Source organism: Lampetra planeri, chromosome 69, assembly GCF_965212315.1.
Source record: "Lampetra planeri chromosome 69, kcLamPlan1.2.h2, whole genome shotgun sequence".
Taxonomy (NCBI): Eukaryota; Metazoa; Chordata; class Hyperoartia; order Petromyzontiformes; family Petromyzontidae; genus Lampetra; species Lampetra planeri.
In genome coordinates, this window is record NC_136174.1 from 1,795,859 (window position 1) to 1,821,580 (window position 25,722).

General features: G+C 46.5%; 2 protein-coding genes and 1 long non-coding RNA gene across 4 annotated transcripts in view; 1 reads left to right on the forward strand and 2 right to left on the reverse strand.

The window, feature by feature from the left end:
- Nucleotides 1–25,722, forward strand: part of LOC144737446 (E3 ubiquitin/ISG15 ligase TRIM25-like) — a 227,628-nt gene that overhangs the window by 165,817 nt on the left and 36,089 nt on the right. The gene's annotated exons all lie outside the window — the stretch shown is intronic.
- Nucleotides 1–25,722, reverse strand: part of LOC144737456 (E3 ubiquitin/ISG15 ligase TRIM25-like) — a 63,102-nt gene that overhangs the window by 35,762 nt on the left and 1,618 nt on the right. The window contains exons 2-6 of one of the 2 annotated variants that reach the window (XM_078620170.1): nt 24,371–24,466; nt 23,332–23,565; nt 22,208–22,230; nt 21,578–21,672; nt 13,820–19,815 (exon numbers count right to left, since the gene is read on the reverse strand). The exons of the other annotated variant lie outside the window; for it this stretch is intronic. Of the exons in view, the coding sequence (XP_078476296.1) occupies nt 19,265–19,815; nt 21,578–21,672; nt 22,208–22,230; nt 23,332–23,565; nt 24,371–24,466 (999 nt within the window). The 3' untranslated portion in view covers nt 13,820–19,264. Of the gene's footprint in view, nt 1–13,819; nt 19,816–21,577; nt 21,673–22,207; nt 22,231–23,331; nt 23,566–24,370; nt 24,467–25,722 lie in introns of those variants that run through there. 2 annotated transcript variants of the gene reach the window in all.
- LOC144737414 (uncharacterized) lies at nt 2,364–5,116 on the reverse strand. Its single transcript, XR_013588974.1, has 2 exons — nt 5,043–5,116; nt 2,364–3,062 (listed from the first exon to the last, which is right to left on the reverse strand). It is a non-coding gene; the product is annotated as an uncharacterized LOC144737414 (long non-coding RNA).

Here is a 25,722-nt window from a genome sequence, read left to right on the forward strand (position 1 = left end):
ATATAAAAAAGTAGGTAGTGCCCCACTTGGTGGAACGAAACCCTATTTCTAGGCCTCTTTTAGGCTACCGACAGCGGCCTAAATGGGAATGATGATGGCATTGGTGAGTGATGGTGTTGGTCGTGGTAATGCCAGTGATGGTCGTGGTGATGGTAATGATGGTGACATTGGTGATTATATAGGTGATGGTTGTAATGCTTTTGTTAATGGTGCTGATGGTAGTAGTGATGATGATATTGGTTATGGTGATAATGGTAGTGATGGTCCTGATGATGGTTTTGATGGTTGTTGAGATGGTTATGATGCTGGTCGCATTGGTAATGGTGATGAAGATGTTAGAGATGGTGGTGATGCTCATAGTGTTGATGATGGTGGTGATGGTAGTGTTCATGTTGTTGTCATTGATGATATTGATGGCGAGGATATTTGGTGATGGTGATGTTTGTAATGTCCTTGTTGATGGTGAAGATGATGGTTGGTGACGATGATGATGGTGATGATGGTGTTCTGTAGTGACGTTATCATTGCTGTTGTCACAGACGGACGCTCACCGACTCTGGACACAAACTCAGCTTATAACCAACTCCAGATCTCCTCGGATCTCAAGACGATGACAGGGGTCCGTGCCTCCCAGGGTCGCCCCGATCACCCACACCGGTTTGATCACTTTGCACAAGCCCTGTGCTGTGACAGCTTCTCGTCGGGCCACCACTACTGGGAGGTGGACGTGGGGGACGCGCAGCGGTGTCGGGTTGGAGTCGCATACAGGACGATCCCACGGAAAGGGGGTGGTGTTGCTGTACAGCTGCTGGGAGGGAGCAACTCGTCCTGGTGTTTAGAGAGAAGTGGCAACAACTTCTCAGTGTTTCATGGTGGAGTGGAGACTGCACTGTCGGTGAAGGGGGCCCCCTCCCACCGCAGAATCGGTCTTCACCTGCACTGGGAGGAGGGGCTCCTGGCGTTTTACCGCGCTGACTCCATGGAGGTGATCCACGAGGCAGAGATTCTTGCAGCCTCTCTACCCTGGGATGTGGGTGAATAATTATAATGAACCATTGAAGATCGTGGATCTAAGTCGTGCATCCTGAGGATGAGGAGAGACAGAAACCCAAGAAATCGGAGCAGAAACCCAAGAAACAGAGGAGAGGGGGGATGGTGAGGAGAGGGCTTAGGAGGGAGGAGATCGTGGTGAGGGAAGGTGAGGGTGAGGTGAGCATGGAAGGGGAGGGTGAAGGGGGAGGTTCAGGTTGGTGTGCGTGAGCGATGTCACCAGTGCAATACAAATCGCCGGTGCAGAAGTTTGAGGGATTTGAATGAAATCTGAGTGGGGAATCAGCGCAGCCCCAGAGTCTGTGTGGCCGCTCCTTCACCTGCAGTGCGCGCTCGCGTCACCATGCCTCCTCATCCCTGCGATTCACCATCATCACCATCATCATTACCACCATAATGATCATCATCTTCATCATTACCATCACTCCATTATCATCACTATCAACATAATCACCAACATCATTTACATCATTATCCCCATCATCACCACGATCACCACCATCAACCATCATCACAGCCATCACAATCAACACCCAAAAAAACACCATAATCACATCCATCATAATCATCACTATCATCACCACCACCACCATCATCACCATAACCATCATGACCATAACCATCATCACCACCACTGTCACTATCATCACCGTGAAAACCACCATCACCATTTCACCATTATTACCACCACGACCATCTTCATCACAATCATCCCTTATCTCCACAATAAATATTAAAGACATAACACACACCACGTAACGTTTAATTCATCCCATCAGTCGCAGGCACGGCCTTCTGGGAGTGCCTAATTTGAAGCGTCATTTACTTCAACGCAAGCAACACTCTGGGCAGGTTTCGACCTTCAGTGCCTCATTAGCAGCAGAGTCAGGCTCGTCGTAAAGCAATGTATGAATGTTGAACGTATTTCGCACCGTACGTAGCCAATGTACGTAGCCAATCGTGCTAATCGGAGGTGCAATGCTGGCGAATTGCCCAGATGTTCATAGGCAAGAACAGGTTCTGACGTTCTGTTTCTCATCAGCAGAAGTCAGGCTTTGCTTGAACCAAGGCTCACAAAGTTTTGCCAACTGGATTCCTGGCCGCCTGCTTTTATGTATTGAGATTATATTGCAACGAATGTAGCCAGCTGGGCTAATCGGAGGTGCGGGGGAAGGACAACAAACTAAACACAAAAACACACCCTCAGGCACGGACAGTCAGGTACAAAGGCCGTGCGGGTTGCTCGTGTTTGATTCGAAAATAAAAATGGTCAATAAAAATCGAAGGTAAAAAAGAACACACAGCACGTGTTATTGTCTTGAGTATTACTGTTTATTTGAAGTGACTTTAACCCACAGTCTATAGAAAGCAATACACGTACAGCGACACAGACTCATTTGACGTGAGTTTGTGTGTGACCAGACGAGTACTCGCTGTATCTGATTCAATACAAATCCTATTGTAGTGCTCGTTCTGTTTATCAACACAAATGTGCCAAGTCTACTGCACGGTGAACGTGAAAGAGTTAATGCATTAGCACTTTGATAGATTCACTCAGACCCATAGACTCACCACACAGAGACATAAACTCACTCAGAGACAGACTCACGAACAGGGACCCATAGACTCCATCACACACAGACCCATAGACTCACACTAAGATCCACACTCACACAGATACCCATACACGCACCGAACCAGACTCAGAAACCCATAAATTCACTCACAGAGACCCATAGACTAAGACAGAGACCCATAGACTCATGACACAGAGACCCATAGACTTACACAGAGACCCATAGACTTACACAGAGACCCATAGACTCACAAAGAGACCTATATACTCACACAGAGACCCACAATCGGTTCTGCCGCCACTGCTGTTGTATTTGTTGTTGATGTGGTTGTTGTTGATGTTGTTTATGTTGTTGATGTCGTTCCACGGGGATGTTGGGGCCTCGGACCATCTTGGGTCAGGGCTGGAGACGGCTTCCCTGCACTCGTTGCTGGTGCTGTGGAGCACAGCGGAGGCACGGGAGCAGGGCCAGAGGGAGTGTCAATCGTGGTGGTGTACACGTGTCTGTGTGTACGCGTGTCTGTGTGTGTACGCGTGTCTGTGTGTGTACGCGTGTCTGTGTGTGTACGCGTGTCTGTGTGTACACGTGTCTGTGTAGACGTGTCTGTGTGTGTAGACGTGTGTGTACGCGTGCCTGTGTGTGTACACGTGTCTGTGTAGACGTGTCTGTGTGTGTACACGTGCCTGTGTGTACGCGTGTCTGTGTGTATGCGTGTCTGTGTGTACGCGTGTCTATGTGTGTACGCGTGTCTATGTGTGTACGCGTGTCTATGTGTGTAAATGAGTCTGTGTGTACGCGTGTCTGTGTGTGTACACGTGTCTGTGTGTGCACGTGTCTGTGTGTACACGTGTCTATACACGTGTCTGTGTGTACACGTGTCTATATGTGTGGCTGTCGTGTAGTGGTTAGCGTGCTGCACTAAGAACCCGGTGACCCGAGTTTGATTCTAGCTCAAGGCCAACACTGATGACGATTATTTGAACTGGTCCTGAAGCTCACCTAGGTCGACTCAGCTTAAAATGATTTCCTGGTGCAGTGGTGTGTAGTGAACATCGCACCGGGGAGACAAAGGCGGCCGGGCGTGGTGCTGGCCACCCACTCTCTCGTGTGTCACAGTGCTGGCCTTGATAGGTGCTACAACCCGCGAACAGCACTTGCCCCTAGTCTATTGGAAGCTACACGGGAGAGCTTTGTCTGTCTCTACAATGTGACAAAGCTCCCCGTGTAGCCCGCCCAGCCTGGAGGAGCAAGAGCTGTTAGTAGCGAGGAGCAGCAGCGCCTGTGAAGGCCGCCACTGTGGCACACGAGGGGGTGGGTGGCCAGCACCACGCCCGGCCGCCTTTGTCTCCCCAGCGCTGATTTTTACAAACCGCACCAGGTTCTGATTTTGAGTCCGAGTCGACCTAGGGGAGGCACAGGGCCTGGTTCTGATATCACTCGCCACTGATGTTGGTCGTGAACCGCGACGCAGCGCGCGCAACCGCTCCCCACATTTAACACTTACAAACTACAACCATTAACCACCAATCACACTCACAGTGTGGGTCTGTATGGGTCTCTGTGGGTCTCTATGGGTCTGTGTGGGTTACTATGGGACTCTGAAGGTCTCTATGGTTCTCTAGGTCTCTGTGAGTCTGTATGGGTCCCAGAGTATGGGGCTCTGTGGGCCTATGTATGGGTATCTGGGGGTCTCTGTATGGGGCTTTGTGTTAGGGTCTCCGAATATGGGTCTCTGTGGGTCTGCATGGGTCCCCGAGTATGGGGATCAGTATGGGTCTCTGCATGGGTCTCTGAGTACCAGAATCTGTATTTATACTGCAGGAGGAATCCTAAAAGCTCTGAAGCTCTTTCATCACAGATGTCCGGTCGGGGGCCACGGAGGTCAGAACGTTACAACTACAAACACACAACGCGCGCACAAGACACGACGGGAGGGGCAGCGTACAGGAGAAGTAAACAAATAACTCAACAGATTGTCTACAAACAGCAGCAAGCTGTGTGTATAGAGAGCAGCAGTGCACGCGTGTGGATCACTCGCACACAGCGCCTCACTCTCACCACACCATCAGTCGCTAGCCGCTTAAACTCCCCCCCACCACCACCTCAACGTCGCAAATATCAATAGGAGTAGATATTAAATGAAACGTTATTAAAGTTGTTTTTAATTTCCCTCCCCACCGCCGCCGACCGCGCGTGACCGGCATCGGCCTAGGCCGGCCTACCGAGCACCTCGCGCCTCGGCCGGTACGGATTCTATCCGAGGGGCGGTGTCTCTCGCGGCCTCGCCTCAGCGGGTTTAAACGCCTCGGCCTTTTGACGGCGGGGGGGGGGGGGGCTTCTTTGCCTGTCGCTCTCTCTCAGGGGGGAGGATGAGGAAGACAAAGACGGCTGGGAGGGGGTGAGGGGGGGACTCACGGCGACGAGGATTCGCTGGAAGCGAGGCGACTTCGTCAACAATGGGGAGCGGGGGATCTCAAAACCGAATCGATTCGTACGCGTGGCGCGCCTGAAGCGTCAATTCCGATTCCTCTAGAGACGTCCATGTTTTGGGGGGCGGGTCGTCTTTGTCGATTTCTGGATTGAATTCGGAATCGCGATTCGATTTCACGTTAAGTTGATTACGATTCTAACACGATCCGAGTCGTGGTTCAGATTTTCGTGGATCGATCCAACAATTAGAATCAGAATCTTTGTTTAGACTGCAGGAGGAGTCCAGTTGGGGTCATGGGGTCAGCGAGTTACTGCGTCACTGTAGTGTATAGTTTAGTGTATAGTGTAGTGTATAGTGTAGTATATAGTAGTGTATAGTGTAGTGTATAGTGTAGTGTGTAGTGTAGTGTATAGTGTAGTGTATAGTAGTGTAGTGTATAGTGTAGTGTATAGTGTAGTGTATAGTAGTGTATAGTGTAGTGTATAGTAGTGTAGTGTATAGTGTAGTGTATAGTGTAGTGTATAGTAGTGTAGTGTATAGTGTAGTGTATAGTAGTGTATAGTGTAGTGTATAGTGTAGTGTATAGTAGTGTATAGTGTAGTGTATAGTAGTGTATAGTGTAGTGTGTAGTGTATAGAAGTGTATAGTGTAGTGTATAGTGTAGTGTATAGTAGTGTATAGTGTAGTGTATAGTAGTGTAGTGTATAGTGTAGTGTATAGTAGTGTATAGTGTAGTGTATAGTGTAGTGTATAGTGTAGTGTATAGTAGTGTATCGTGTAGTGTATACTGTATAGTGTAGTGTATAGTAGCATATAGTGTAGTGTATAGTGTAGTGTATAGTGTAGTGTATAGTGTAGTGTATAGTAGTGTATAGTGTAGTGTATAGTGTAGTGTATAGTAGTGTATAGTGTAGTGTATAGTAGTGTAGTGTATAGTGTAGTGTATAGTGTAGTGTATAGTAGTGTATAGTGTAGTGTATAGTGTAGTGTATAGAAGTGTATAGTAGCATATAGTGTAGTGTATAGTGTAGTGTAGTTTATAGTGTCGTGTATAGTAGTGTATAGTGTAGTGTATAGTGTAGTGTATAGTAGTGTATAGTGTAGTGTATAGTGGTGTATAGTGTGTAGTGTAGTGTATAGTGTAGTGTATAGTAGTGTATAGTGTAGTCGTGTATAGTGTAGTGTAATGCATAGTGTAGTGTATAGCAGTGTATAGTTGTGTATAGTGTAGTGTATAGTAGTGTATAGTGTAGTGTATAGTGTAGTGTATAGTGTAGTGTATAGTAGTGTATAGTGTCGTGTATAGTGCAGTGTGTAGTGTATAGTGTAGTGTATAGTAGTGTATAGTGTAGTGTGTAGTGTATAGTGTAGTGTATAGTGTGTAGTGTAGTGTATAGTGTAGTGTATAGTAGTGTATAGTGTAGTCGTGTATATTGTAGTGTAATGTATAGTGTAGTGTATAGTAGTGTATAGTAGTGTATAGTGTAGTGTATAGTAGTGTATAGTGTAGTGTGTAGTGTATAGTGTAGTGCATAGTAGTGTGTAGTAGTGTATAGTGTAGTGTATAGTGTAGTGTATAGTGTAGTGTATAGTAGTGTATAGTGTCGTGTATAGTGTAGTGTGTAGTGTATAGTGTAGTGTATAGTAGCGTATAGTGTAGTGTATAGTGTAGTGTGTAGTGTATAGTGTAATGTATAGTAGTGTATAGTGTAGTGTATAGTGTAGTGTATAGTGTAGTGTATAGTGTAGTGTACAGTAGTAGTGTATAGTGTAAAGTATAGTAGTGTATAGTGTAGTGTATAGTGTAGCGTATAGTAGTGTATAGTGTAGTGTATAGTGTATAGTGTAGTGTATAGTATAGTGCAGGGGTCGGCAACCTGCGGCTCCGGAGCCGCATGCGGCTCTTTTGAACCTTGACCGCGGCTCCGGGGCGGATGCTAGCGAGGGGAAGGGGCGCACTGTGACACCTGCTGTGGCGTTGCCGCTGCTGACAGGTCGCCGCTCCGCTCCACACTGCCCGCCCGGTGACAGGCAATAACGTTGCCGTTGCTTTGTCACATGTTTGGAAGAAGTAAAAACCTTCCTGGGCAGCAAAGAGCTCACCTTTGCTGAGCTGGAACAGCCAGAGTGGCTGGAAAAATTACATTTTATGGTAGACATGACAGCACATCTAAACACGCTAAATACAACCCTTCAGGGGAAAGGAGGCACAGCCCTGCACATGCTGGAGGAGGTTTTGGCATTCGAGCACAAGTTGACAGTGTTTGTCAAAGATTTACAGAGAGGTACACTGTCTCACTTTCCCTCTTTGAGAGAGTTCAAACAAAGTCATGATACGATAAATTTGGAATATTTCAAGTCTGCAATCACCACAATGCAAAGTTCGTTTGGGAAACGATTCTGTGAGTTCAGAGAGGAAAAAACGACATTATCCTTCCCTGTCACTCCCCTGGCGATCGATCCATCCCTATTGAATATGACTGCATTTGCAGGTGTAAGTCAACCTGATCTTGAGATGGAACTGGCCGATATAGCCGACAAAGATATATGGGTGTCCAAGTTCAAATGCTTGACCGCTACTCTTGAGGATGTTGCCCGTCAGAAGGCCATTCTGGCTCAGAATCATAAATGGAGTGATATTGAAAACCTTCCCAAACAGGACAAACTTGTATTCGAAACATGGAATGCCATCCCCAACACTTATATAAACATGAAAAAGTATGCATTTGGAGTCCTGTCGATCTTCGGCTCCACATATGTATGTGAGCAGGTCTTCTCCAACATGAACTATATTAAAAACAAACATCGATCACGCCTCACAGATGACAGCTTGCAAGCCTGTGTGAAAATGAAGGTGACGTCTTACAGCCCTGATGTGCAGACACTGTGCACTGAGGTTCAGGAGCAAAAATCCCATTAACCAGGTAATTTAGCTATTAATTTGCAAAAATATATTTTACATTGTTAAGTGAAAAAGTCCTTTTTTTATTCAGATTGACAGCTGACTGCACGATCCTGTATATAGCAATAAGGTAAGAAACAATATATGCAGTGTTATATTTGTTTTAAATGTTGCAATGGTTTTGCGGCTCCCAGTTTATTTTTTCCTTCGGAAACGGGTCCAAGTGGCTCTTTATGTCTTAAAGGTTGCAGACCCCTGGTATAGTGTATAGTAGTGTATAGTGTAGTGTATAGTATAGTGTATAGTGTAGTGTATAGTGTAGTGTATAGTAGTGTATAGTGTAGTGTATAGTATAGTGCAGGGGTCGGCAACCTGCGGCTCCGGAGCCGCATGCGGCTCTTTTGAACCTTAACCGCGGCTCCGGGGCGGATGCTAGCGAGGGGAGGAGGCGCACTGTGACACCTGCTCTGGCGTTGCCGCTGCTGACAGGTCGCCGCTCCGCTCCACACTGCCCGCCCGGTGACAGGCAATAACGTTGCCGTTGCTTTGTCACATGTTTGGAAGAAGTAAAAACCTTCCTGGGCAGCAAAGAGCTCACCTTTGCTGAGCTGGAACAGCCAGAGTGGCTGGAAAAATTACATTTTATGGTAGACATGACAGCACATCTAAACACGCTAAATACAACCCTTCAGGGGAAAGGAGGCACAGCCCTGCACATGCTGGAGGAGGTTTTGGCATTCGAGCGCAAGTTGACAGTGTTTGTCAAAGATTTACAGAGAGGTACACTGTCTCACTTTCCCTCTTTGAGAGAGTTCAAACAAAGTCATGATACGATAAATTTGGAATATTTCAAGTCTGCAATCACCACAATGCAAAGTTCGTTTGGGAAACGATTCTGTGAGTTCAGAGAGGAAAAAACGACATTATCCTTCCCTGTCACTCCCCTGGCGATCGATCCATCCCTATTGAATATGACTGCATTTGCAGGTGTAAGTCAACCTGATCTTGAGATGGAACTGGCCGATATAGCCGACAAAGATATATGGGTGTCCAAGTTCAAATGCTTGACCGCTACTCTTGAGGATGTTGCCCGTCAGAAGGCCATTCTGGCTCAGAATCATAAATGGAGTGATATTGAAAACCTTCCCAAACAGGACAAACTTGTATTCGAAACATGGAATGCCATCCCCAACACTTATATAAACATGAAAAAGTATGCTATTGGAGTCCTGTCGATCTTCGGCTCCGCATATGTATGTGAGCAGGTCTTCTCCAACATGAACTATATTAAAAACAAACATCGATCACGCCTCACAGATGACAGCTTGCAAGCCTGTGTGAAAATGAAGGTGACGTCTTACAGCCCTGATGTGCAGACACTGTGCACTGAGGTTCAGGAGCAAAAATCCCATTAACCAGGTAATTTAGCTATTAATTTGCAAAAATATATTTTACATTGTTAAGTGAAAAAGTCCTTTTTTTATTCAGATTGACAGCTGACTGCACGATCCTGTATATAGCAATAAGGTAAGAAACAATATATGCAGTGTTATATTTGTTTTAATAGTTGCAATGGTTTTGCGGCTCCCAGTTTATTTTTTCCTTCGGAAACGGGTCCAAGTGGCTCTTTATGTCTTAAAGGTTGCAGACCCCTGGTATAGTGTATAGTGTAGTGTATAGTGTAGTGTATAGTATAGTGTATAGTGTAGTGTATAGTGTAGTGTATAGTAGTGTATAGTGTAGTGTATAGTATAGTGTATAGTGTAGTGTATAATGTAGTGTATAGTAGTGTATAGTGTAGTGTATAGTTTAGTGTATAGTGTAGTAGTGTATAGTGTAGTGTATAGTGTATAGTAGTGTATAGTGTAGTGTATAGTAGTGTGTAGTGTATAGTAGTGTGTAGTGTAGTGTATAGTAGTGTATAGTGTAGTGTATAGTGTAGTATTGTATAGTGTAGTGTATAGTGTATAGTAGTGTATAGTGCAGTGTATAGTAGTGTGTAGTGTAGTGTATAGTAGTGTATAGTGTAGTGTATAGTGTAGTAGTGTATAGTGTAGTGCAGGGGTCGGGAACCTTTTTGACTGGGAGAGCCATAAAAGCCAAATATTTCTAAATATTTTGCATTGAGAGCCATATAGTATGTTTAACGTATAATACATTAAATATGTCTTACTTTTAATGCGACTTCTGGTGCTGCATGGTTTTGCTGATGGCCTTGTAGTCTGGTTCGTACGTGGTGAGGTTGAGCTTCAGGCAGGCGTTGAGGCCCCGTGACCCGTGAAATTTTTCTTCAAAACTAATTTCTGTTTACTTTACAATGATACAGTATTATTAAGCAATATCACAAGTATTTTAAAATCAGTTCCAAACTGATTTTTTATCTTATTTTTTTCAACTCAAAATTGTCTGGGAGCCATATGCCGTCACCGAAAGAGCCATATATGGCTCGCGAGCCATAGGTTCCCGACCGCTGGTGTAGTGTATAGTGTAGTGTATAGTAGTGTCTAGTGTAGTGTAGTGTGTAGTGTAGTGTATAGTGTAGTGTATAGTGTAGTGTATAGTGTAGTGTAGTAGTGTATAGTGTAATGTATAGTGTAGTTTGTAGTAGTGTATAGTGTGGTGTATAGTAGTGTGTATAGTAGTGTAGTGTATAGTGTAGTGTATAGTAGTGTATAGTAGTGTATAGTATAGTGTATAGTAGTGTATAGTGTAGTGTATAGTGTAGTGTATAGTGTAGTGTGTAGTGTAGTGTATAGTGTAGTGTATAGTAGTGTGTAGTGTAGTGTATAGTAGTGTGTAGTGTAGTGTATAGTATTGTATAGTGTAGTGTATAGTATTGTATAGTGTAGTGTATAGTAGTGTATAGTAGTGTATAGTGTAGTGTATAGTAGTGTATAGTGTAGTGTGTAGTGTGTAGTGTAGTGTATAGTGTAGTGTATAGTAGTGTGTAGTGTATAGTAGTGTGTAGTGTAGTGTATAGTATTGTATAGCAGAGGTGTGGACTCGAGTCATGTGACTTGGACTCGAGTCAGACTCGAGTCATGAATTTGATGACTTGCGACTCGACTTGGACTTGCATAACAATGACTTTGTCCCACCTATGAGATGTGGACTCGAGTCATGTGACTTGGACTCGAGTCAGACTCGAGTCATGAATTTGATGACTTGCGACTCGACTTGGACTTGCATAACAATGACTTTGTCCCACCTCTGTTGTATAGTATAGTGTATAGTATTGTATAGTATAGTGTATAGTGTAGTATATAGTAGTGTATAGTGTAGTGTATAGTAGTGTATAGTGTAGTGTATAGTGTAGTGTATAGTATTGTGTAGTGTAGTGTATAGTAGTGTGTAGTGTAGTGTATAGTATTGTATAGTGTAGTGTATAGTATTGTATAGTGTAGTGTATAGTGTAGTGTATAGTAGTCTACAGTAGTGTATAGTGTAGTGTATAGTAGTCTACAGTAGTGTATAGTGTAGTGTATAGTAGTTTATAGTGTAGTGTGTAGTAGTGTATAGTGTAGTGTATAGTAGTCTATAGTAGTGTATAGTGTATAGTAGTGTGTAGTGTATAGTGTAGTGTATAGTGTAGTGTATAGTAGTGTGTGTATAGTAGTGTATAGTGTAGTGTATAGTGTAGTGTATAGAAGTGTATAGTGTAGTGTATAGTAGTCTACAGTAGTGTATAGTGTAGTGTATAGTAGTGTAGTATATTGTGTCACATGGTACAAATAAGTGGCAAAAGAAAATACACCTGCATAGGGAAAGTGGGTGATTGAAATTTTGAAACACCTGCAGCAAACAACGTGTCAATCACCACCAGAGACTAGAGGGTGAATGGAGGAAGACCCCAGGCCTCTCCGCTCTTGAACTCCAGCCAGCAGGGAACGAGAGCGGTACCCAGAAACCGGCCACGCTTCCAGCTTGGACACCCGGTGGGGAGCAGGGAAGGGGCAGTGGAGCACAAGGAGGCTGCCTCTGACACCCCCCTATGGCGGACGGTGTCAGGCTGGCGGTGGTGCTCGAGTGGCCTGCTGAGGTGCCATCTGTTGTGGAAGTATAATAAAGCTCTTTGAGACGACTTCTGGAATCCGTCTTTTATTAACTTTAGGTTACAGTTACTTCACGCTGCTGATAGGCAGCGTGAGAGGGACAGATAGAGAGAGGCGCACTGCCACGTGGCAACTCGGAGCCCCGCTCCCACGTGGCCCCTTCCTCCGTTCGTTCCCATTCTGACCACGTGTCGTTCCTCTCTACCCCTATTTAATACCCGGGTCACGTGGTACGCTTCCGCCAATCATCGTTAGCCTGCATCGAATCTTCCAGGCTCCCTCGTCAGCTCCCGGGACCACGCCCCTGACTCATCTCCCCATTGGCTGAGGCCAAAGCCAGCAGAACCAATCTCCATAACTGTCACCTCTCCATCACGTCAGGGCCATGCCCCCAGGCTTCCCCCCATTGGCTGTAAACCAGGACCGGCAGAGCCAATCACCATGACAAGTTGTGATACGTCAGTGAGCCAGATATATTCTCATATTACAGAAGCACTGAAGGCGATCCAGAGTCTGAGACTAGGAAAGGCACCGGGCAGAGATGATCTCCCAACCGAAATGCTGAGGGAGGGTGGCGTTTGTGCACAGACTGCCCTACATGATATGACAATAGTCTGGAACACTGGACGGATTCCGCAGGATTGGAAGGATACCCTGGTGGTCCCCCTCTTTAAGAAGGGGGACCGCACAGACTGTAACAACTACAGGGGCATCTCACTACTTAGTGTGCTGGGAAAGGTCCTGGCAAGGATTATTCAAAATCGCCTTGCTAAGCACGCGGCTTTCTAGGCAGGAGAGGCTTGTGGAGCCCCAATGCCGTTTCAGGAAGGGCGGTCCTGCACATGCCATATTTTCTGTCCGTCTGCTACAGCAGAGGTGTAGGGAATTCCAACAAGACCTACAACTCTGCTTTATTGACCTGGTCAAGGCCTATGATACCATCAGTAGGCTCTCGGTTGTTCTTCGTGCTTTCGGAGTCCCAGACCCTCTGCTCATGATCATTAAGGACCTTCATGATGGTGAGCGGGCCCGGGAAAACTACGTGGCCGGGAGTCAGAGCCATTTCCTGTACACCTTGGGATGCGACAGGGATGTCCTCTTGCTCCCACATTATTTAACATCTATTTTGACCACGTAGTTCTTGAAGCCTTCAATAGCTGTACCGGAGGAATTCCCATCTGGTCCAGATATAATGGGAGGCTGATCGATGCCCGGGTGCGGTCAAGGGATGGCTCCCTATTGCTCAATCATGTTACGTATGCCAATGATCTGGTGAATGCTGCTCACTCAGAGGAGGAGTTGGAGGCGCTGCTGCTGAACCTGGAACTTGCCACCAGGAGTTGGGATCTTACCATCAGCCCCACCAAAACTAATCACATGCCTGGGCATTTTGTACCAACGGACACTCCACCCCCACAACTCCCAATTAGTGATGGGGCAGTTGTGGAGAGAGTGTAGAGTTTCCTATACCTGGGCAGTGTGCTCATGACCGGCTCCGGTTTAACAGCAGAGGTCTCACTCCGAATCAGTCAAGCGGCATTATCTTTTCATTGGTTGCGTAACGCTGTGTGGGAGCTAACTTCAGTTCAGTTCATTTATTAGGTATAGCCCTGCGAGCCATTCGGCTCTTGATCGGGTGCAACCGCAACAAACAAAAACATGAACAAGAAAACATCTTAAAGTGACTACGTGCAACAGAAAAATCCAGGAAAAAACAGCAAAGTCTTCCAGATAAAGCACCGCATATCAATGCTGTGTGCAAAAATCCCAGTGGGATTAAAGTCAAACAATAACAACCATGAGACGATTTAGATTATCAGTATAACTCTTTACTACAACAAACAAATATGGCTAAACCAGAACCTTTTCGAAATCACCAAAATAAAGCTCCAAAAACAATGTAACAGTGATCATAGGAACTGTGATTCCAATTTAACAATAAACGATACACATAACATGTACGAGCAAACTTTGCAACCATAGCTGGCTGCATGAGTCACTGCATAACAGCAGGAGTATCAGTAGGAATATAAAATTTTTTCAATGTATCTTTAAAGATTAGCACACTATAATCAAAACACAAGATGTTACTTTGCAGCGGTCATCCGGAGCGATACATTTGATTTTAGGCCACTGAATAGCAGTGGCAGCTAGGGTTGTACAACTCCTCTAGAGCAGTTTTGAGTGAAGATCTCATAGGTAGTGATTCAAGTTGCAGTTTATTGGAAATAGCATTCCAGACCCTGGGGGCTTTAATATCAAAGGCCCTTGCTCCAGTATTTGTACAGCAATAGGGAATGTGAAGCTGGTAAATGAGCGAAGACCTTAGGTCAAATTTGTTCTTTGAAACAGAGAGTAGATCCAGCAGGTAGTCTGCGGATTTTTTGTCGTCATACGCATCATGAGATGCGGCGTCTTTTCATAGACAATCAGTACATTGCACACCATTGGGTGGCAAAAACGTCGTCTTCCTCATGCTCACATTTCCCTCATGATGCATATTACGACCAACGAAGGTGGCGTCTCTCGCTTTGCACGAAGCTTCAGGTCTTCTCGGCCACAGTCATTCCCTTCCTTCTCTATGCTTGCGAAACGTGGACCCCCCTAATGGAGCATCTTCGCCAATTGTAAATATTTAGGCTGGCCTGCCTACGATCCATCCTGGGTTTAACCAGGCTGGATTGTGTGAGGAGCTCACAAATCTATGAAAGATCTGGACAAGACCCCATCGGTGAGCTCCTCCGGCAGGCAAGGCTGCGTTGGCTGGGCCATGTAGACCGCCTGCCCCAGCCACCGCATGCCTAAACAGCTTTTGTTCGGCCGGATCGAGGGGGCTAAACGGGTGCGGCACGGGCTAAAGAAGAGATGGAGTGATGTGGTGGAGGAGGCTCGTGAAGGACGTTACTGGGCAGTTGGAGGCAGTCGCCCTCCAAGAACAACGGAGGGCGGAGGAGTGACGCTCACAACAACAAGTGGAGCGCCGGGTGGCTAAAGCACAGCAAGTTGGTACAGTAGGGGGCACAGGTGGTGCTGTTGTATATGTCGGGTTATGAAATTTTTATAAAAATAAAAAAAATTATTCAAATTTAAAAAAATGCGTAATTCACATAAAGTATGCTAATGTATATAATTATATGCATAAATTATGATAATCACTGAGATAATCGTATTAATTTATGCGAATGCTTGCAATTATGTTAATGTGTGCAGTTATGATATTTAGGCTTAGCTTCGTTATCCAGAGTGGTGTAATGCGGGCGTAAGCGACCTTCCGGAGGTGACGTCACGGGGGGTGGAGTCATGTGACGTGGGGGGAAGGTTCGGGGCCTTAAGCGGGTAAACCGGAAGGGGAAGGAGTCGGGGTGTGAGCGGAAAAGAGTGAGGCCACGCGGGCAAGTGTGGAGAGGGGGGGCGCCGACGGCCATCGGGAGCCAACCCCGAAGATAAGAGGAAGCTGCGGAGTGGTGTGCAGCTGCGGAGGAGACAGCCAGGAGGGCTGCGTGTTAGAGGCAGCGGTGTGGCTGCCAGGAGGAGCTGCGGAGAGAGAGAGAGAGGGGGCTGCTTGTTAGAGGCAGCGGTGTGGCTGCCAGGAGGAGCTGCGGAGGAGAGAGAGAGAGAAGAGCAGCAGCGAGTACAGCCAAGGGGGGCTGTGTGAGAGAAACAGCAGCGGAGCTGCTGTTGTGGATCGGGCCGACATTGGAGTCAGCACCGTGGAGAAGCTACAGAGTAAAGACAGCCGTGTGGGTGTACAGCACGAACCGAATAATAAAGGACACTGAGCCAGACATCGTGGTCCAGTCGTTTATTACAGTTGTATCAATCAGGATAAAACGATTATCTTTGATTAAACATTTATTGATTATCTTAGTGTGTTTATATTATGTTACGTCTCCAAATTCATATCTCCACGCAGGATACAGTTCTTATAAATAAGACAGTTTTGCATGGACTTGGAAAGAAACACTCAACATACTTCTGTTTTAAGCAATTTTAATTCTAAACAAACATATGACACTCTAATATGCAAAGGCGAAAGCATACGTCAATAGATTCATCAGCAAGATTATGCAATTAACGAAAATGAATGACTAAAACATTTCTTATTCATGTAACTCGACGGCAGCAACTGCTTTGCACGATCAGTTGATATTGAACGCACCACCTTGAAATGGCAACCCTTTTTGAAACACAAAGATAACTTTTTCAAAGTCTTATACGTGTGCGTGTTGTGTGTGCGTTGTCGCCTTGTAAAATTAATTATTATTTTTTTAGAGCCGGGAGTTGTGTCGTTAGCTTGCGGGGGTGGGGGAGGGGATACAACCAGCGGCCAGAGAGGTTCCCTCTTGCTTGGGCGTGGCCGCAGCGAGCCCATCCTGCTCGGGCGTGTCTCTGCTCGTGCGCTCTCTCTCTCCACTGCTAGATGAGTGGCGTCGGCACGATGCTCGCCATCGTGGCGCGCGATGATTCCGTCGTCGGATAGCGCGCAGCTCCGCCACCGCTGGACGATATGTGTGTGTATTAAACACACGGCGCATTCGATGGCGCTCTCCTCTTCCTCATTTTCTCCGTGCTTTCTCCTTGATCGCTGCCAGCTTCACACGGACGCCCGCCCTTACTTCAGGGCTGCGTTGGCTCAGGCTCTGGACGACGCGGCTGTGCACGCTCACCGGCTTGGAGCACTCTGGCGATGAACGATGCTCTCGTTCGTTGCTGGGTTGACGTTGGGTTGACGTTGAGTGTCTTCGCTATTGCTCGAGAATGATAACTGAAATCTCCATCAGTTTCACTCGCACCTCGACGGCTCGCTATTAAGCGAGCCCCGTCATACTTGCTGATTTTCTTGAGTCTTCTATGTTGGTGGTGATGGTGTTGAGATGCTGAGATTATGGTGGCGCTCCTCCGTTGGTGGTGATGAGCGAGCTTCCGTCCTCTCTCCTTGCTTTCACCTTTGGCGTGCAGCTGACAGCTTCGTACGGGCACTCGCTGATTCCTCTCCCGCCCTCACTTCAGGGGTTTCGTTGGTTCAGGTTCTCTCACGAGAGTGATAGCTGGAATTTCGCAAGCTTCACTCGCACTTAACCACACCTCGCCACTTCGTTCTGCAAGAAGCGACGCCGGCCATCAGTATCGGTGTTTGCTCCCTCACGACGGCACCGCCAGCCGGAGCACGGCGAAAACCCAGCCTCGACCCAGGCTGAACTCAGACATTCTGCGACTCTAACGACCCCTCCTCTTCCCATCTCTCCTCGAGGCACAATGCGCCCCAACTCAGCCTCCCTCGCAACGCTGCGTCGCAAGCCGAGTCACGAGACTGAGCGCGACTCGAACCAGACTGCACACAGACTTCTGCGCGTTTGTGCGTTGTGCTTAAAACTCAAAAACGTGAAAAAAATAGACGCTAGGAGTGTCAGGCACAGACCCCCCCTTCGCGACCCTTTGACCCCTCCTTGCGCATCTCTTGCGAGAGAAACAACATAAAAAAAAACAGACACCCTCCCGACCCCTCCTCGCGACCGCCCTGACCCCCCACTCCCTCTGAGTGGGTCATCCCGAGGCCAGACCCCACCATGCGTATTTCATGGCACGCGTGTTTGTGCCAAACCGTTGGAAGACAAAGGTGGCGGGGAGGTCCTGACGTTTGTTGTCCATCTGTATACAGAGATTGCACTGTTTTACTCGAGTTATATTTTAATGTCCTGAGGTTAAGTGTAACTAAGTTTCCACTTAAGCTTTCTTGACTGCTGGAGTTCGTATTCTTTAGTTTTTGGTAAGGTCATGTAGATAGAAACATACAATACAAAATAATATATATGCGGTGAATACGAGTAAAATAAGGGAATTACTAATAAAAAGCCCCTATTGTAGGCTGCAGTCTTATAGGGTTGGTTGATTCTTTTTGTTAAGTTTCTACTTTTCGTTAAGGAAAACGTTAAAGAAAACGCGAGTTGCAACAGTTGTTTTTCTCTGCTGTGCACGTTATCCGTGCATCTCCAGACGTCTTGTGAAGGTTAGGCCATCGACCTTTCGTCCATCTGGATATCTCTGGATAGTCTGACCTCTCTGTGCTCCGAAGTCTTGCCGTTTAATGGCCTTCCACGTTTTTTTGTAATGCCTGGTGTGGCCTGCGAGGGTTAGCGGGTTGTTTTCATTATTTATTTAAAAAATATATATATTTTTGGCCTAATTATTCTTAATATTAATTTTTGGAAAAAGGGGCATAGATACAACAGTGCATCAGCCAGTCGTCTCAGTCAGTCGACCCGTGGCATCTGGGTCTGCGCCGTGACCTCCTGCCAGCGAGCGTTCGACACTTCACGTGGCCTCAAGGTGCACACGGCCTGGCACAAGCGTCGTGCTGACGTCACCGCCACTTAGTAGCGAATGGCGGTTGTTGTTGTTGATAGTGATGATGATGGGGTGATGATGATGTTGGTGATGGTGACGATGGTGCTGATGGTGAATCGCAGGGATGAGGAGGCGTGGTGACGTGAGCGCTCACTGCAGGCAAAGGAGCGGACACACGAACCTGAGATTTGAACTGCACCGGCGACATCGCTCATGTCCGCCAACCTGAACATCACCCTCCCCCCTCACCCTACCCCTCCATGCTCACCTCTCCCTTCCCTCAATTTTCACCTCACCCTCCCCTCACCCTCACCTAACCTCACCCTCCGTTCCACCTTCCCCTCACTCTCACTTCACCCTCTCCTCACCATCCCGCTTCTCCACCGTTGATTGGGTTACATGTTGTTTATGCCGTTTATTGTGAAAATTCCGTCACAGTTCCCATGATCACTGTTTCATTGCTTTCATGGCTTTATTTTGGTGATTTCGAAAAGTTTATTGGTTTAGCCATGTTTGTTTGTTGTAGTACAAAGTTAGACTGATGGTCTTAATCTAAGTTGTCTTGCGGTTGTTGTTGGTTATTTGACTTGCATCCCACTGGGATTTTTGCACACAGCGTTGGTGTACGGTGATTTTATTCTGCAATGTTTGCTGTCTTTTCTCGGATTTCTGTTTGCACTCAGTCACATATTCACTTTAAGATGTTTTTTGTGAATTTTGTTTGTTTTTTGTTTGTTGCGGTTGCACCCGATTCAAGAGCCGAATGGCTCACAGGGCTACACCTAATACATGAAACTTGAACTTGAATCTAACCTCACCCTCCTTCCACCTTCCCCTCACCCTCACTTCACCCTCTCCTCACCATCCCCCTCTTCACCGTTTATTGGGTTTCTATCTCTCCTCATCCTCAGGATGCACGACTCAGATCCACGATCTCCAATCGATCATTACAATACTGCACCCACATCCCAGGGTAGAGAGGCTGCAAGAATCTCTGCCGAACCTCGTGGATCACCTCCATGGAGTCGGCGCGGTAAAACGCCAGGAGCCCCCCCTCCCAGTGCAGGTGAAGCCCGATTCTGCGGGGAGAGGGGGCCCCCCTCACCAACAGTGCAGTCTTCACTCCACCATGAAGCACTGAGAAGCTGTCGTCAAATTTCTCTAAACACCAGGATGCGTCACTCCCTCCCAGCCACTGTGCAGCACCACCCCCTTTCCGTGGGATCGTCCCGTACGCGACACCAACCCGCCACCACCTCGTGTCCCCCACGTCCACCTTCCAGTAGTGGTGGCCCGACGAGAAGCTCTCACAGCACAGGGCTTGTGACCAGCCATTAAACCGGTGTGGGTGATCGGGGCAACCCTGGGAGTCACCGGTCCGCGTCATCGTCCTGAGATCCGAGGAGATCTGGAGTTTGTGATTAGCCGAGTTTGTGTCCAGAGTCGGTGAGCATCCGTCTGTGACAACAGCGATGAAAACATCACTACAAAACATCGTTATCACCATTAGACACCATCAACATCACCATCATCCACCATCACCTCCATCATCATCACCATCACCAAGCATCCTCACCATCAATATAATCAATGACAACAACATTAACATCACCACCATCATCAACACTACGAACATCAACATCACTATCGCAGTAAACTATCGCAGGGAATGGAGTCTTTGTTCCACTGCAAGTCTCCTTTCACCACTCTGACATATTTCATTGACATATTTCGTTGCTTCCTCTTAGTACCTTTCACGCGACGGTCAATGGTATAGTGTATAGCAGATTGTATAATAAAAAATAGTATAAAAGTGTAATGCTTAATATAATGTATAAGGTAATATATAGAATCGTAATTGTATAGTGAATATACAGCAGTGTGGTATACAGTAGGGTGGGTAGAATAATACATAGTGTAATATTACAATGTATAGTCTAAGGTATAGGGTGGTGTAAAGTAATGCAGTGTATAATTTAATGTTGGGTTTCTCTATGGCAGTATATAGTACGGGGTATATCCGTGTGATGTAAGAAAAAGTTTAGCTGGAGGCATATTATAATTTTTTTTGCGACGTAGAATTGTAATGTATGACTTACTGTTAGTAGCTCAGCTTATTGGAGAGTATATTGAGTCAATTTATGATATTGATGTAGTTTATATTTTAGTTTTTTTTACGTGGTGTTTTGGCTGCTGCAGCTCCTTACTATTAAAATTTCTTCCCTTTTTTACTGATAATACTACTTCCTCCCTTTATTACTGCTAATCCTACATAATACACGAGCATAATATTTGAGACCCCCCCCCCCTTCACCTACACATTCCACAAGTAGTGACTAATCCCATATCTGCATTTTCCATAAATATGCTAAATTCTCTGTTGATATGCAAATTCATTTGTCAAGGTGCCCTTCCTCCTCTAACCCAGCAGCGTAAATATACGCTGCCAAGCCTGGTGGTGTTTCATTCAGACGCTGTCTTTCCGACAGCCCTGTTCTTCACCTGAGGACGGCTGCTTGCGCTGTGGCCGAAACGTCGTGAGAATTGTATTTTATTAAGTTTTATTTTTATTATTTCCATTCTACGTGACTTGACCAAAAGAACCAAGAAGATCAGCATCATTACCACCATCCTCATCACGACCACTATCACCATCATTATGACCATTACCAGCATGGGGAACGTATTTGAGGATGAAATTGCCTAGCAAAGACCCAGGACTGAATCAGATATCACCTGCCACTGATGTTAGCAATGGCGGGTAATCAAACCCAGGTAACTGGATTCGCAATGCAGTGTGCTAACCACTATGCCACCGCTCCCCCCATGCACAAATGCACAGACACATTCACAGGCACACACTGCATCTCAACATCACAATTACCCCTGACTCATGCTGATCTTTTACACAAGAACACCACACTGAGTTTCATGGCTCTGTTCAGTAGGGTCCTGGAATGGACTGTGAACAAAGACAGAGATCCTCTGTGTAGCCTTCACAGACTATTGGGACAAGTGCTGTCCGTGTCTCTCTATTAGGACTGGCATGGCACACGAGGTGGGTGGCCAGCACGACGCCTGGCCGCCTTTGTCTCCCTAGTGGTGATGTTTATAAAACTCCAGGTAATTATTTGAGGCTAAGTCGACCTCGTGCACACACACGAGGATAATTTATTGTCAAGATGGCCCCATCACCCATGTTTCACACTGAAGAACTCACACAAGCGTTTGACTGCCATTGTCTCCAGAACTTTAAGCGAGGCAATGTCCTCTTGGCTGGGAGCTGAGGGTGGATCTGCTGTAACCCTCCCTGCCCTGTGAAAGCAGAGCAGACATGGCTACTGTCTCACGCAGAGCATCGTCATTCACAGGATCATCACAGCTCCATCTCACAGGCACTCATCAAACAAAGCATCATCACTCACCTCACAATTACAGCATCACCACACAGAATTACTATTACCACACACAGCATCACCACGCACGGTATCAAAACACAGCATCACCACACATAGCATAATCACACAGAATTACCACACAGCATTACCACACAGCATTACCACATACAGCATCACCACACACAGCCTCATCACACAGCATCATCACCACACAGCATCACCACACAGCCTCATTACACAGCATCACCACCCATAGCATAATCACACAGCATCACCAGACACAGCATTATCACCACACAAAATTACTATCACCACACATAGCATCATCACATACGGCACCATCACACAGCATCACCACACACAGCATCCCCACACAGCCAGTGTCTCACTGCCCACGCCCCACACTCAGTCCCATGTCGTGTGTCGAGTCGTGAGTGAAAGTCGTCTTTTACCTGCGCGTCTCCTCCAGGTGCCCCTGTGGGAGAGAGAGAGATGCGTTACTGTTACTCTACCTCCAATCCCTTGTGATCAGTGGAGTTCCCACTGCAACACCGTGGGTGGAATATAAACTCCAGAGTCTTTGCTTATGACCCCATGATCACCAACACTGACTTACGCGGCAAATATTTCAGTGAGACTAGTTGAAAGTCAACTATAAACTACTATTTTTATTTTTTCCACGTCAGGCCCACTGAACAATAGAGCTCTTCAGAAGCGACCTGGCCACAAATGATAGCTCCCGAATTGGTTCATCACGTGGGAATTTATAGCAGCTCAATACTCTAAACGCACGTGTGAAAAACTGGAGGACCCGGAGAAAAATCGATGAGACCATGGAAAGAGACATGAAAACTCCAATGTATAAGGACGTCAATGTTGGGATCAAATCCCCGACCTTCGGGAAACCAGGCGAGGTAGTTAACATCTCGCCACCCCTATGAGGACCAACATTGATTTGCAGGGCAACTATTTCAGAGTGAAACCAGTTCATATTAATCAGTGTTGAGATTAATTTCTGTCGTCAATGCACTCGTGGCAGGTCTTACAGAAGTGGTGGTGAATACACAACAATGTTATTAATACGCGTATGAGACCTCGTATTTATTTTAGCTTCCATAATCGGAACAGTGAAGGTAGCGCATCCAAGAGGAGGTCCACAAAGTAAGAAGCAGAGATGACATCGGCTCATGAGCAGGAGCTGGTGGATTGTTGCATCGCGGCATCAAGAAATGTGGCAACGGCTTGGGGAGGCCTTCATCCATCAGTGGATAGATTATGGCTGATGATAATCATAAATACCGTGCACATTGTTGTTGTATGGTTGATTTAAAATGTGCATTTCCAATAACATTTAGTTTATATTCACAATGATTCAAACATAATGGGAATCTGTTAAAGGACGGGAGAGATAATTAATTCAACTGAGAAAATATGAGCTGGGCTTCCACATGGCAGCTACTGGAGCTGCGATGCGAGTCCATGAGTGGAGCTGTGTTCTCAAGCCCAGGAGCCTCCCTCTGCTGCTCCTGGTGAGAGGGCTCTGTGCCAATAGCGACACTGTAGACTCATTGCTCACCTGCAGGAATGCGAGCGAGTCCCTCTCCTGTGCTAGGGCCTGCAGGCGAGTGGCTGCTGCCTGGAGCTCGCTGATCTCGCGCTGGTAGTGAGCGATCTTCTTCTCGATCTGATACAGCAGCTCGCGCCCTTTCTGCTCCGCTTGCTCTAAAGCCGCCTTCTCCTCCGCATCCAACGCTGCTCTCGCGCGGGTGAATCCGACCGAGATTGAGGCCTTATCATCTGTCATGGATCCCTGCAAAGATAAAGAAATGCCACCTCTGTTCATTAAATGTCTGGTCCTTTGTGAAATGACGTTCAGATCAGTGTGACCCGAGTGCATCTCCAAGGTGTCTAGACAGTGATACGAGTCTGCAGCATTGAGGCCTCCTTCTTCCTCTGCCTCTGATAACGCCGCTGTGCATTTTCACTCCAACACGACTCGCCATAACTGGTGGGGGCTGTGAGGCAATGAAATCATCAAATACCATCATGAGTACATTTAGCGTCTGTGCCATTCCCATTGTGCAAGGATATCAGGACGATGCATTGTTTACCTTCACATGAAGCGAAGGGAAATCTGTAATTTGCCTTCAACAAGTAGAGCATTAATGATATGGGAAGTTAGGCCAATTCCTCTTTAAATGAATGTTTTGAATGTGAGAGAATGCCACATGTGTATGGATGAAGAGAGGGGATCATGAAACAACTTGCTATACTGCCATCTGGCCACCCTAAAGCCTGATTGGTTTCAGTAAGATGGTGTACAGTCTGTGTGTGATACACCTTATCTGACCAATATAGTTAACATTCGTTGAAGTGTTAAGTTGTTTGGAGATATGGGAATGTGGAATTTCCACCACTGATTGAGTTTCTCCGTGGAGATGAGAACCACCTCGTTGCTCGTCCTGATTATTGAGGTGCATTAACCGTTGTGTCTTTAGTCCCACAATGTGTTTAGAGCCAATGGAAGTCCACGTGAATGAATAGAGTTGTCCTCCATCACAATCCCTACTCAGGGTGGAGTCAAGGGGTCACCAAGTCCGGCCCAGACACGGTACCTGCACGTCCCTGCGAGCGGCCTCCATCTGCCTTATGGACTTCTCCGCCTCCCTCATCTTCTCCTCCACCGCCCGCGTGTCCTCTCCCACTTGTTTCTGTGAGAGACGTCACCAGGAGAGACTCCACTCACTCTCTGAGGGTCCCCTCTCACCCCCCGCTCCACGCGAACCCCTCCAGTACCGTGGGCAGTAGCCCCGGTGCAGCGATGGAGGCTGGGGGAGCAAAGGCTGCAGGGAACTGACTTCACGAGCTCAAACGTGTGCAGGACTACCTAAGTAGTGGGTTGGGCTACCTGAGTAGTGGGTGGGGCTACCTGAACAGTGGGCGGGACTACTGGAGTAGTGGGCGGGGATACCGTAATAGTGGGCGGGGTTATCTGAGTAGTGGGTACATGGATAGGGCACCGGAGTCACGAGATGTTATCTGCCTTGCCTGCTATACAGGAGGTCGTGGTTTCGAACCCGTGCCTGATGCCTGTATATATCCAGTATACATGTCTCTCTCCATGGTTGCATGGATTTTTCTCTGGGTACTCCGTTTTTTTGTCCACGTTTAGGAAGGTGCGTTTAGAGCATTTGGCTGCCATACATTTAGACCTGATAAGCCACTTCGTTGAGCTGTCATTTTTGGCCAGGTTGCCTCTGAAAAAGAGCTACATAGCTCAGTGGGCTTCACTTGGAACAATATAAAGTAGTTTAATTTTAGTTTTACATGGTGCAAGGAGGGGCTGCAATGTTGCTGAGTGTCCGAGAAATTCGGTAGAGAGCATCTTGATGAAAACATAAATACGGTCAGAAAATACTTGGTCTGTCAAAATCAAGCGACATTTCTGGAACGCTACGTCCAGTGACCCGGTGGCTGCTGTAGAGTGCGGCGCTAAACTGGCACAGACCGGCACGAGGCTACCAAGCGGTGAGCACTGCGACTCACGCAGTCCCAGTCGTTTTAGATTTCGTTTACATTTTGGGGAATGCTTCTCTCTGCCACAAACGACATTTTGTATACAAACCACAGTCTATGTACTCACGTAATTTTGGAAAAACATTGTACACATTAAAGTCCTTCAGTTTTATCAAATATACTAAGAGCACATTTATAAATTTGCCATTCAACAGGATTGATAATAACTTTCGGTTGTATTATTTTTGCAATATAACAACCTTAGCATACATTATGATTGAAAGCTTTCGTGACTTCAGGGATTCATATTATTGGTTCTTTCGGTAAAGTCACGTAGAAGGGAAATGTTTTATATTTTTATTATTTTATTATTTCCCTTCTACGTGACTTTACCGAAAGAACCAATAATATGAACCTCAGCATACTTTATAGTAAAACAAGCTTGTTCAAA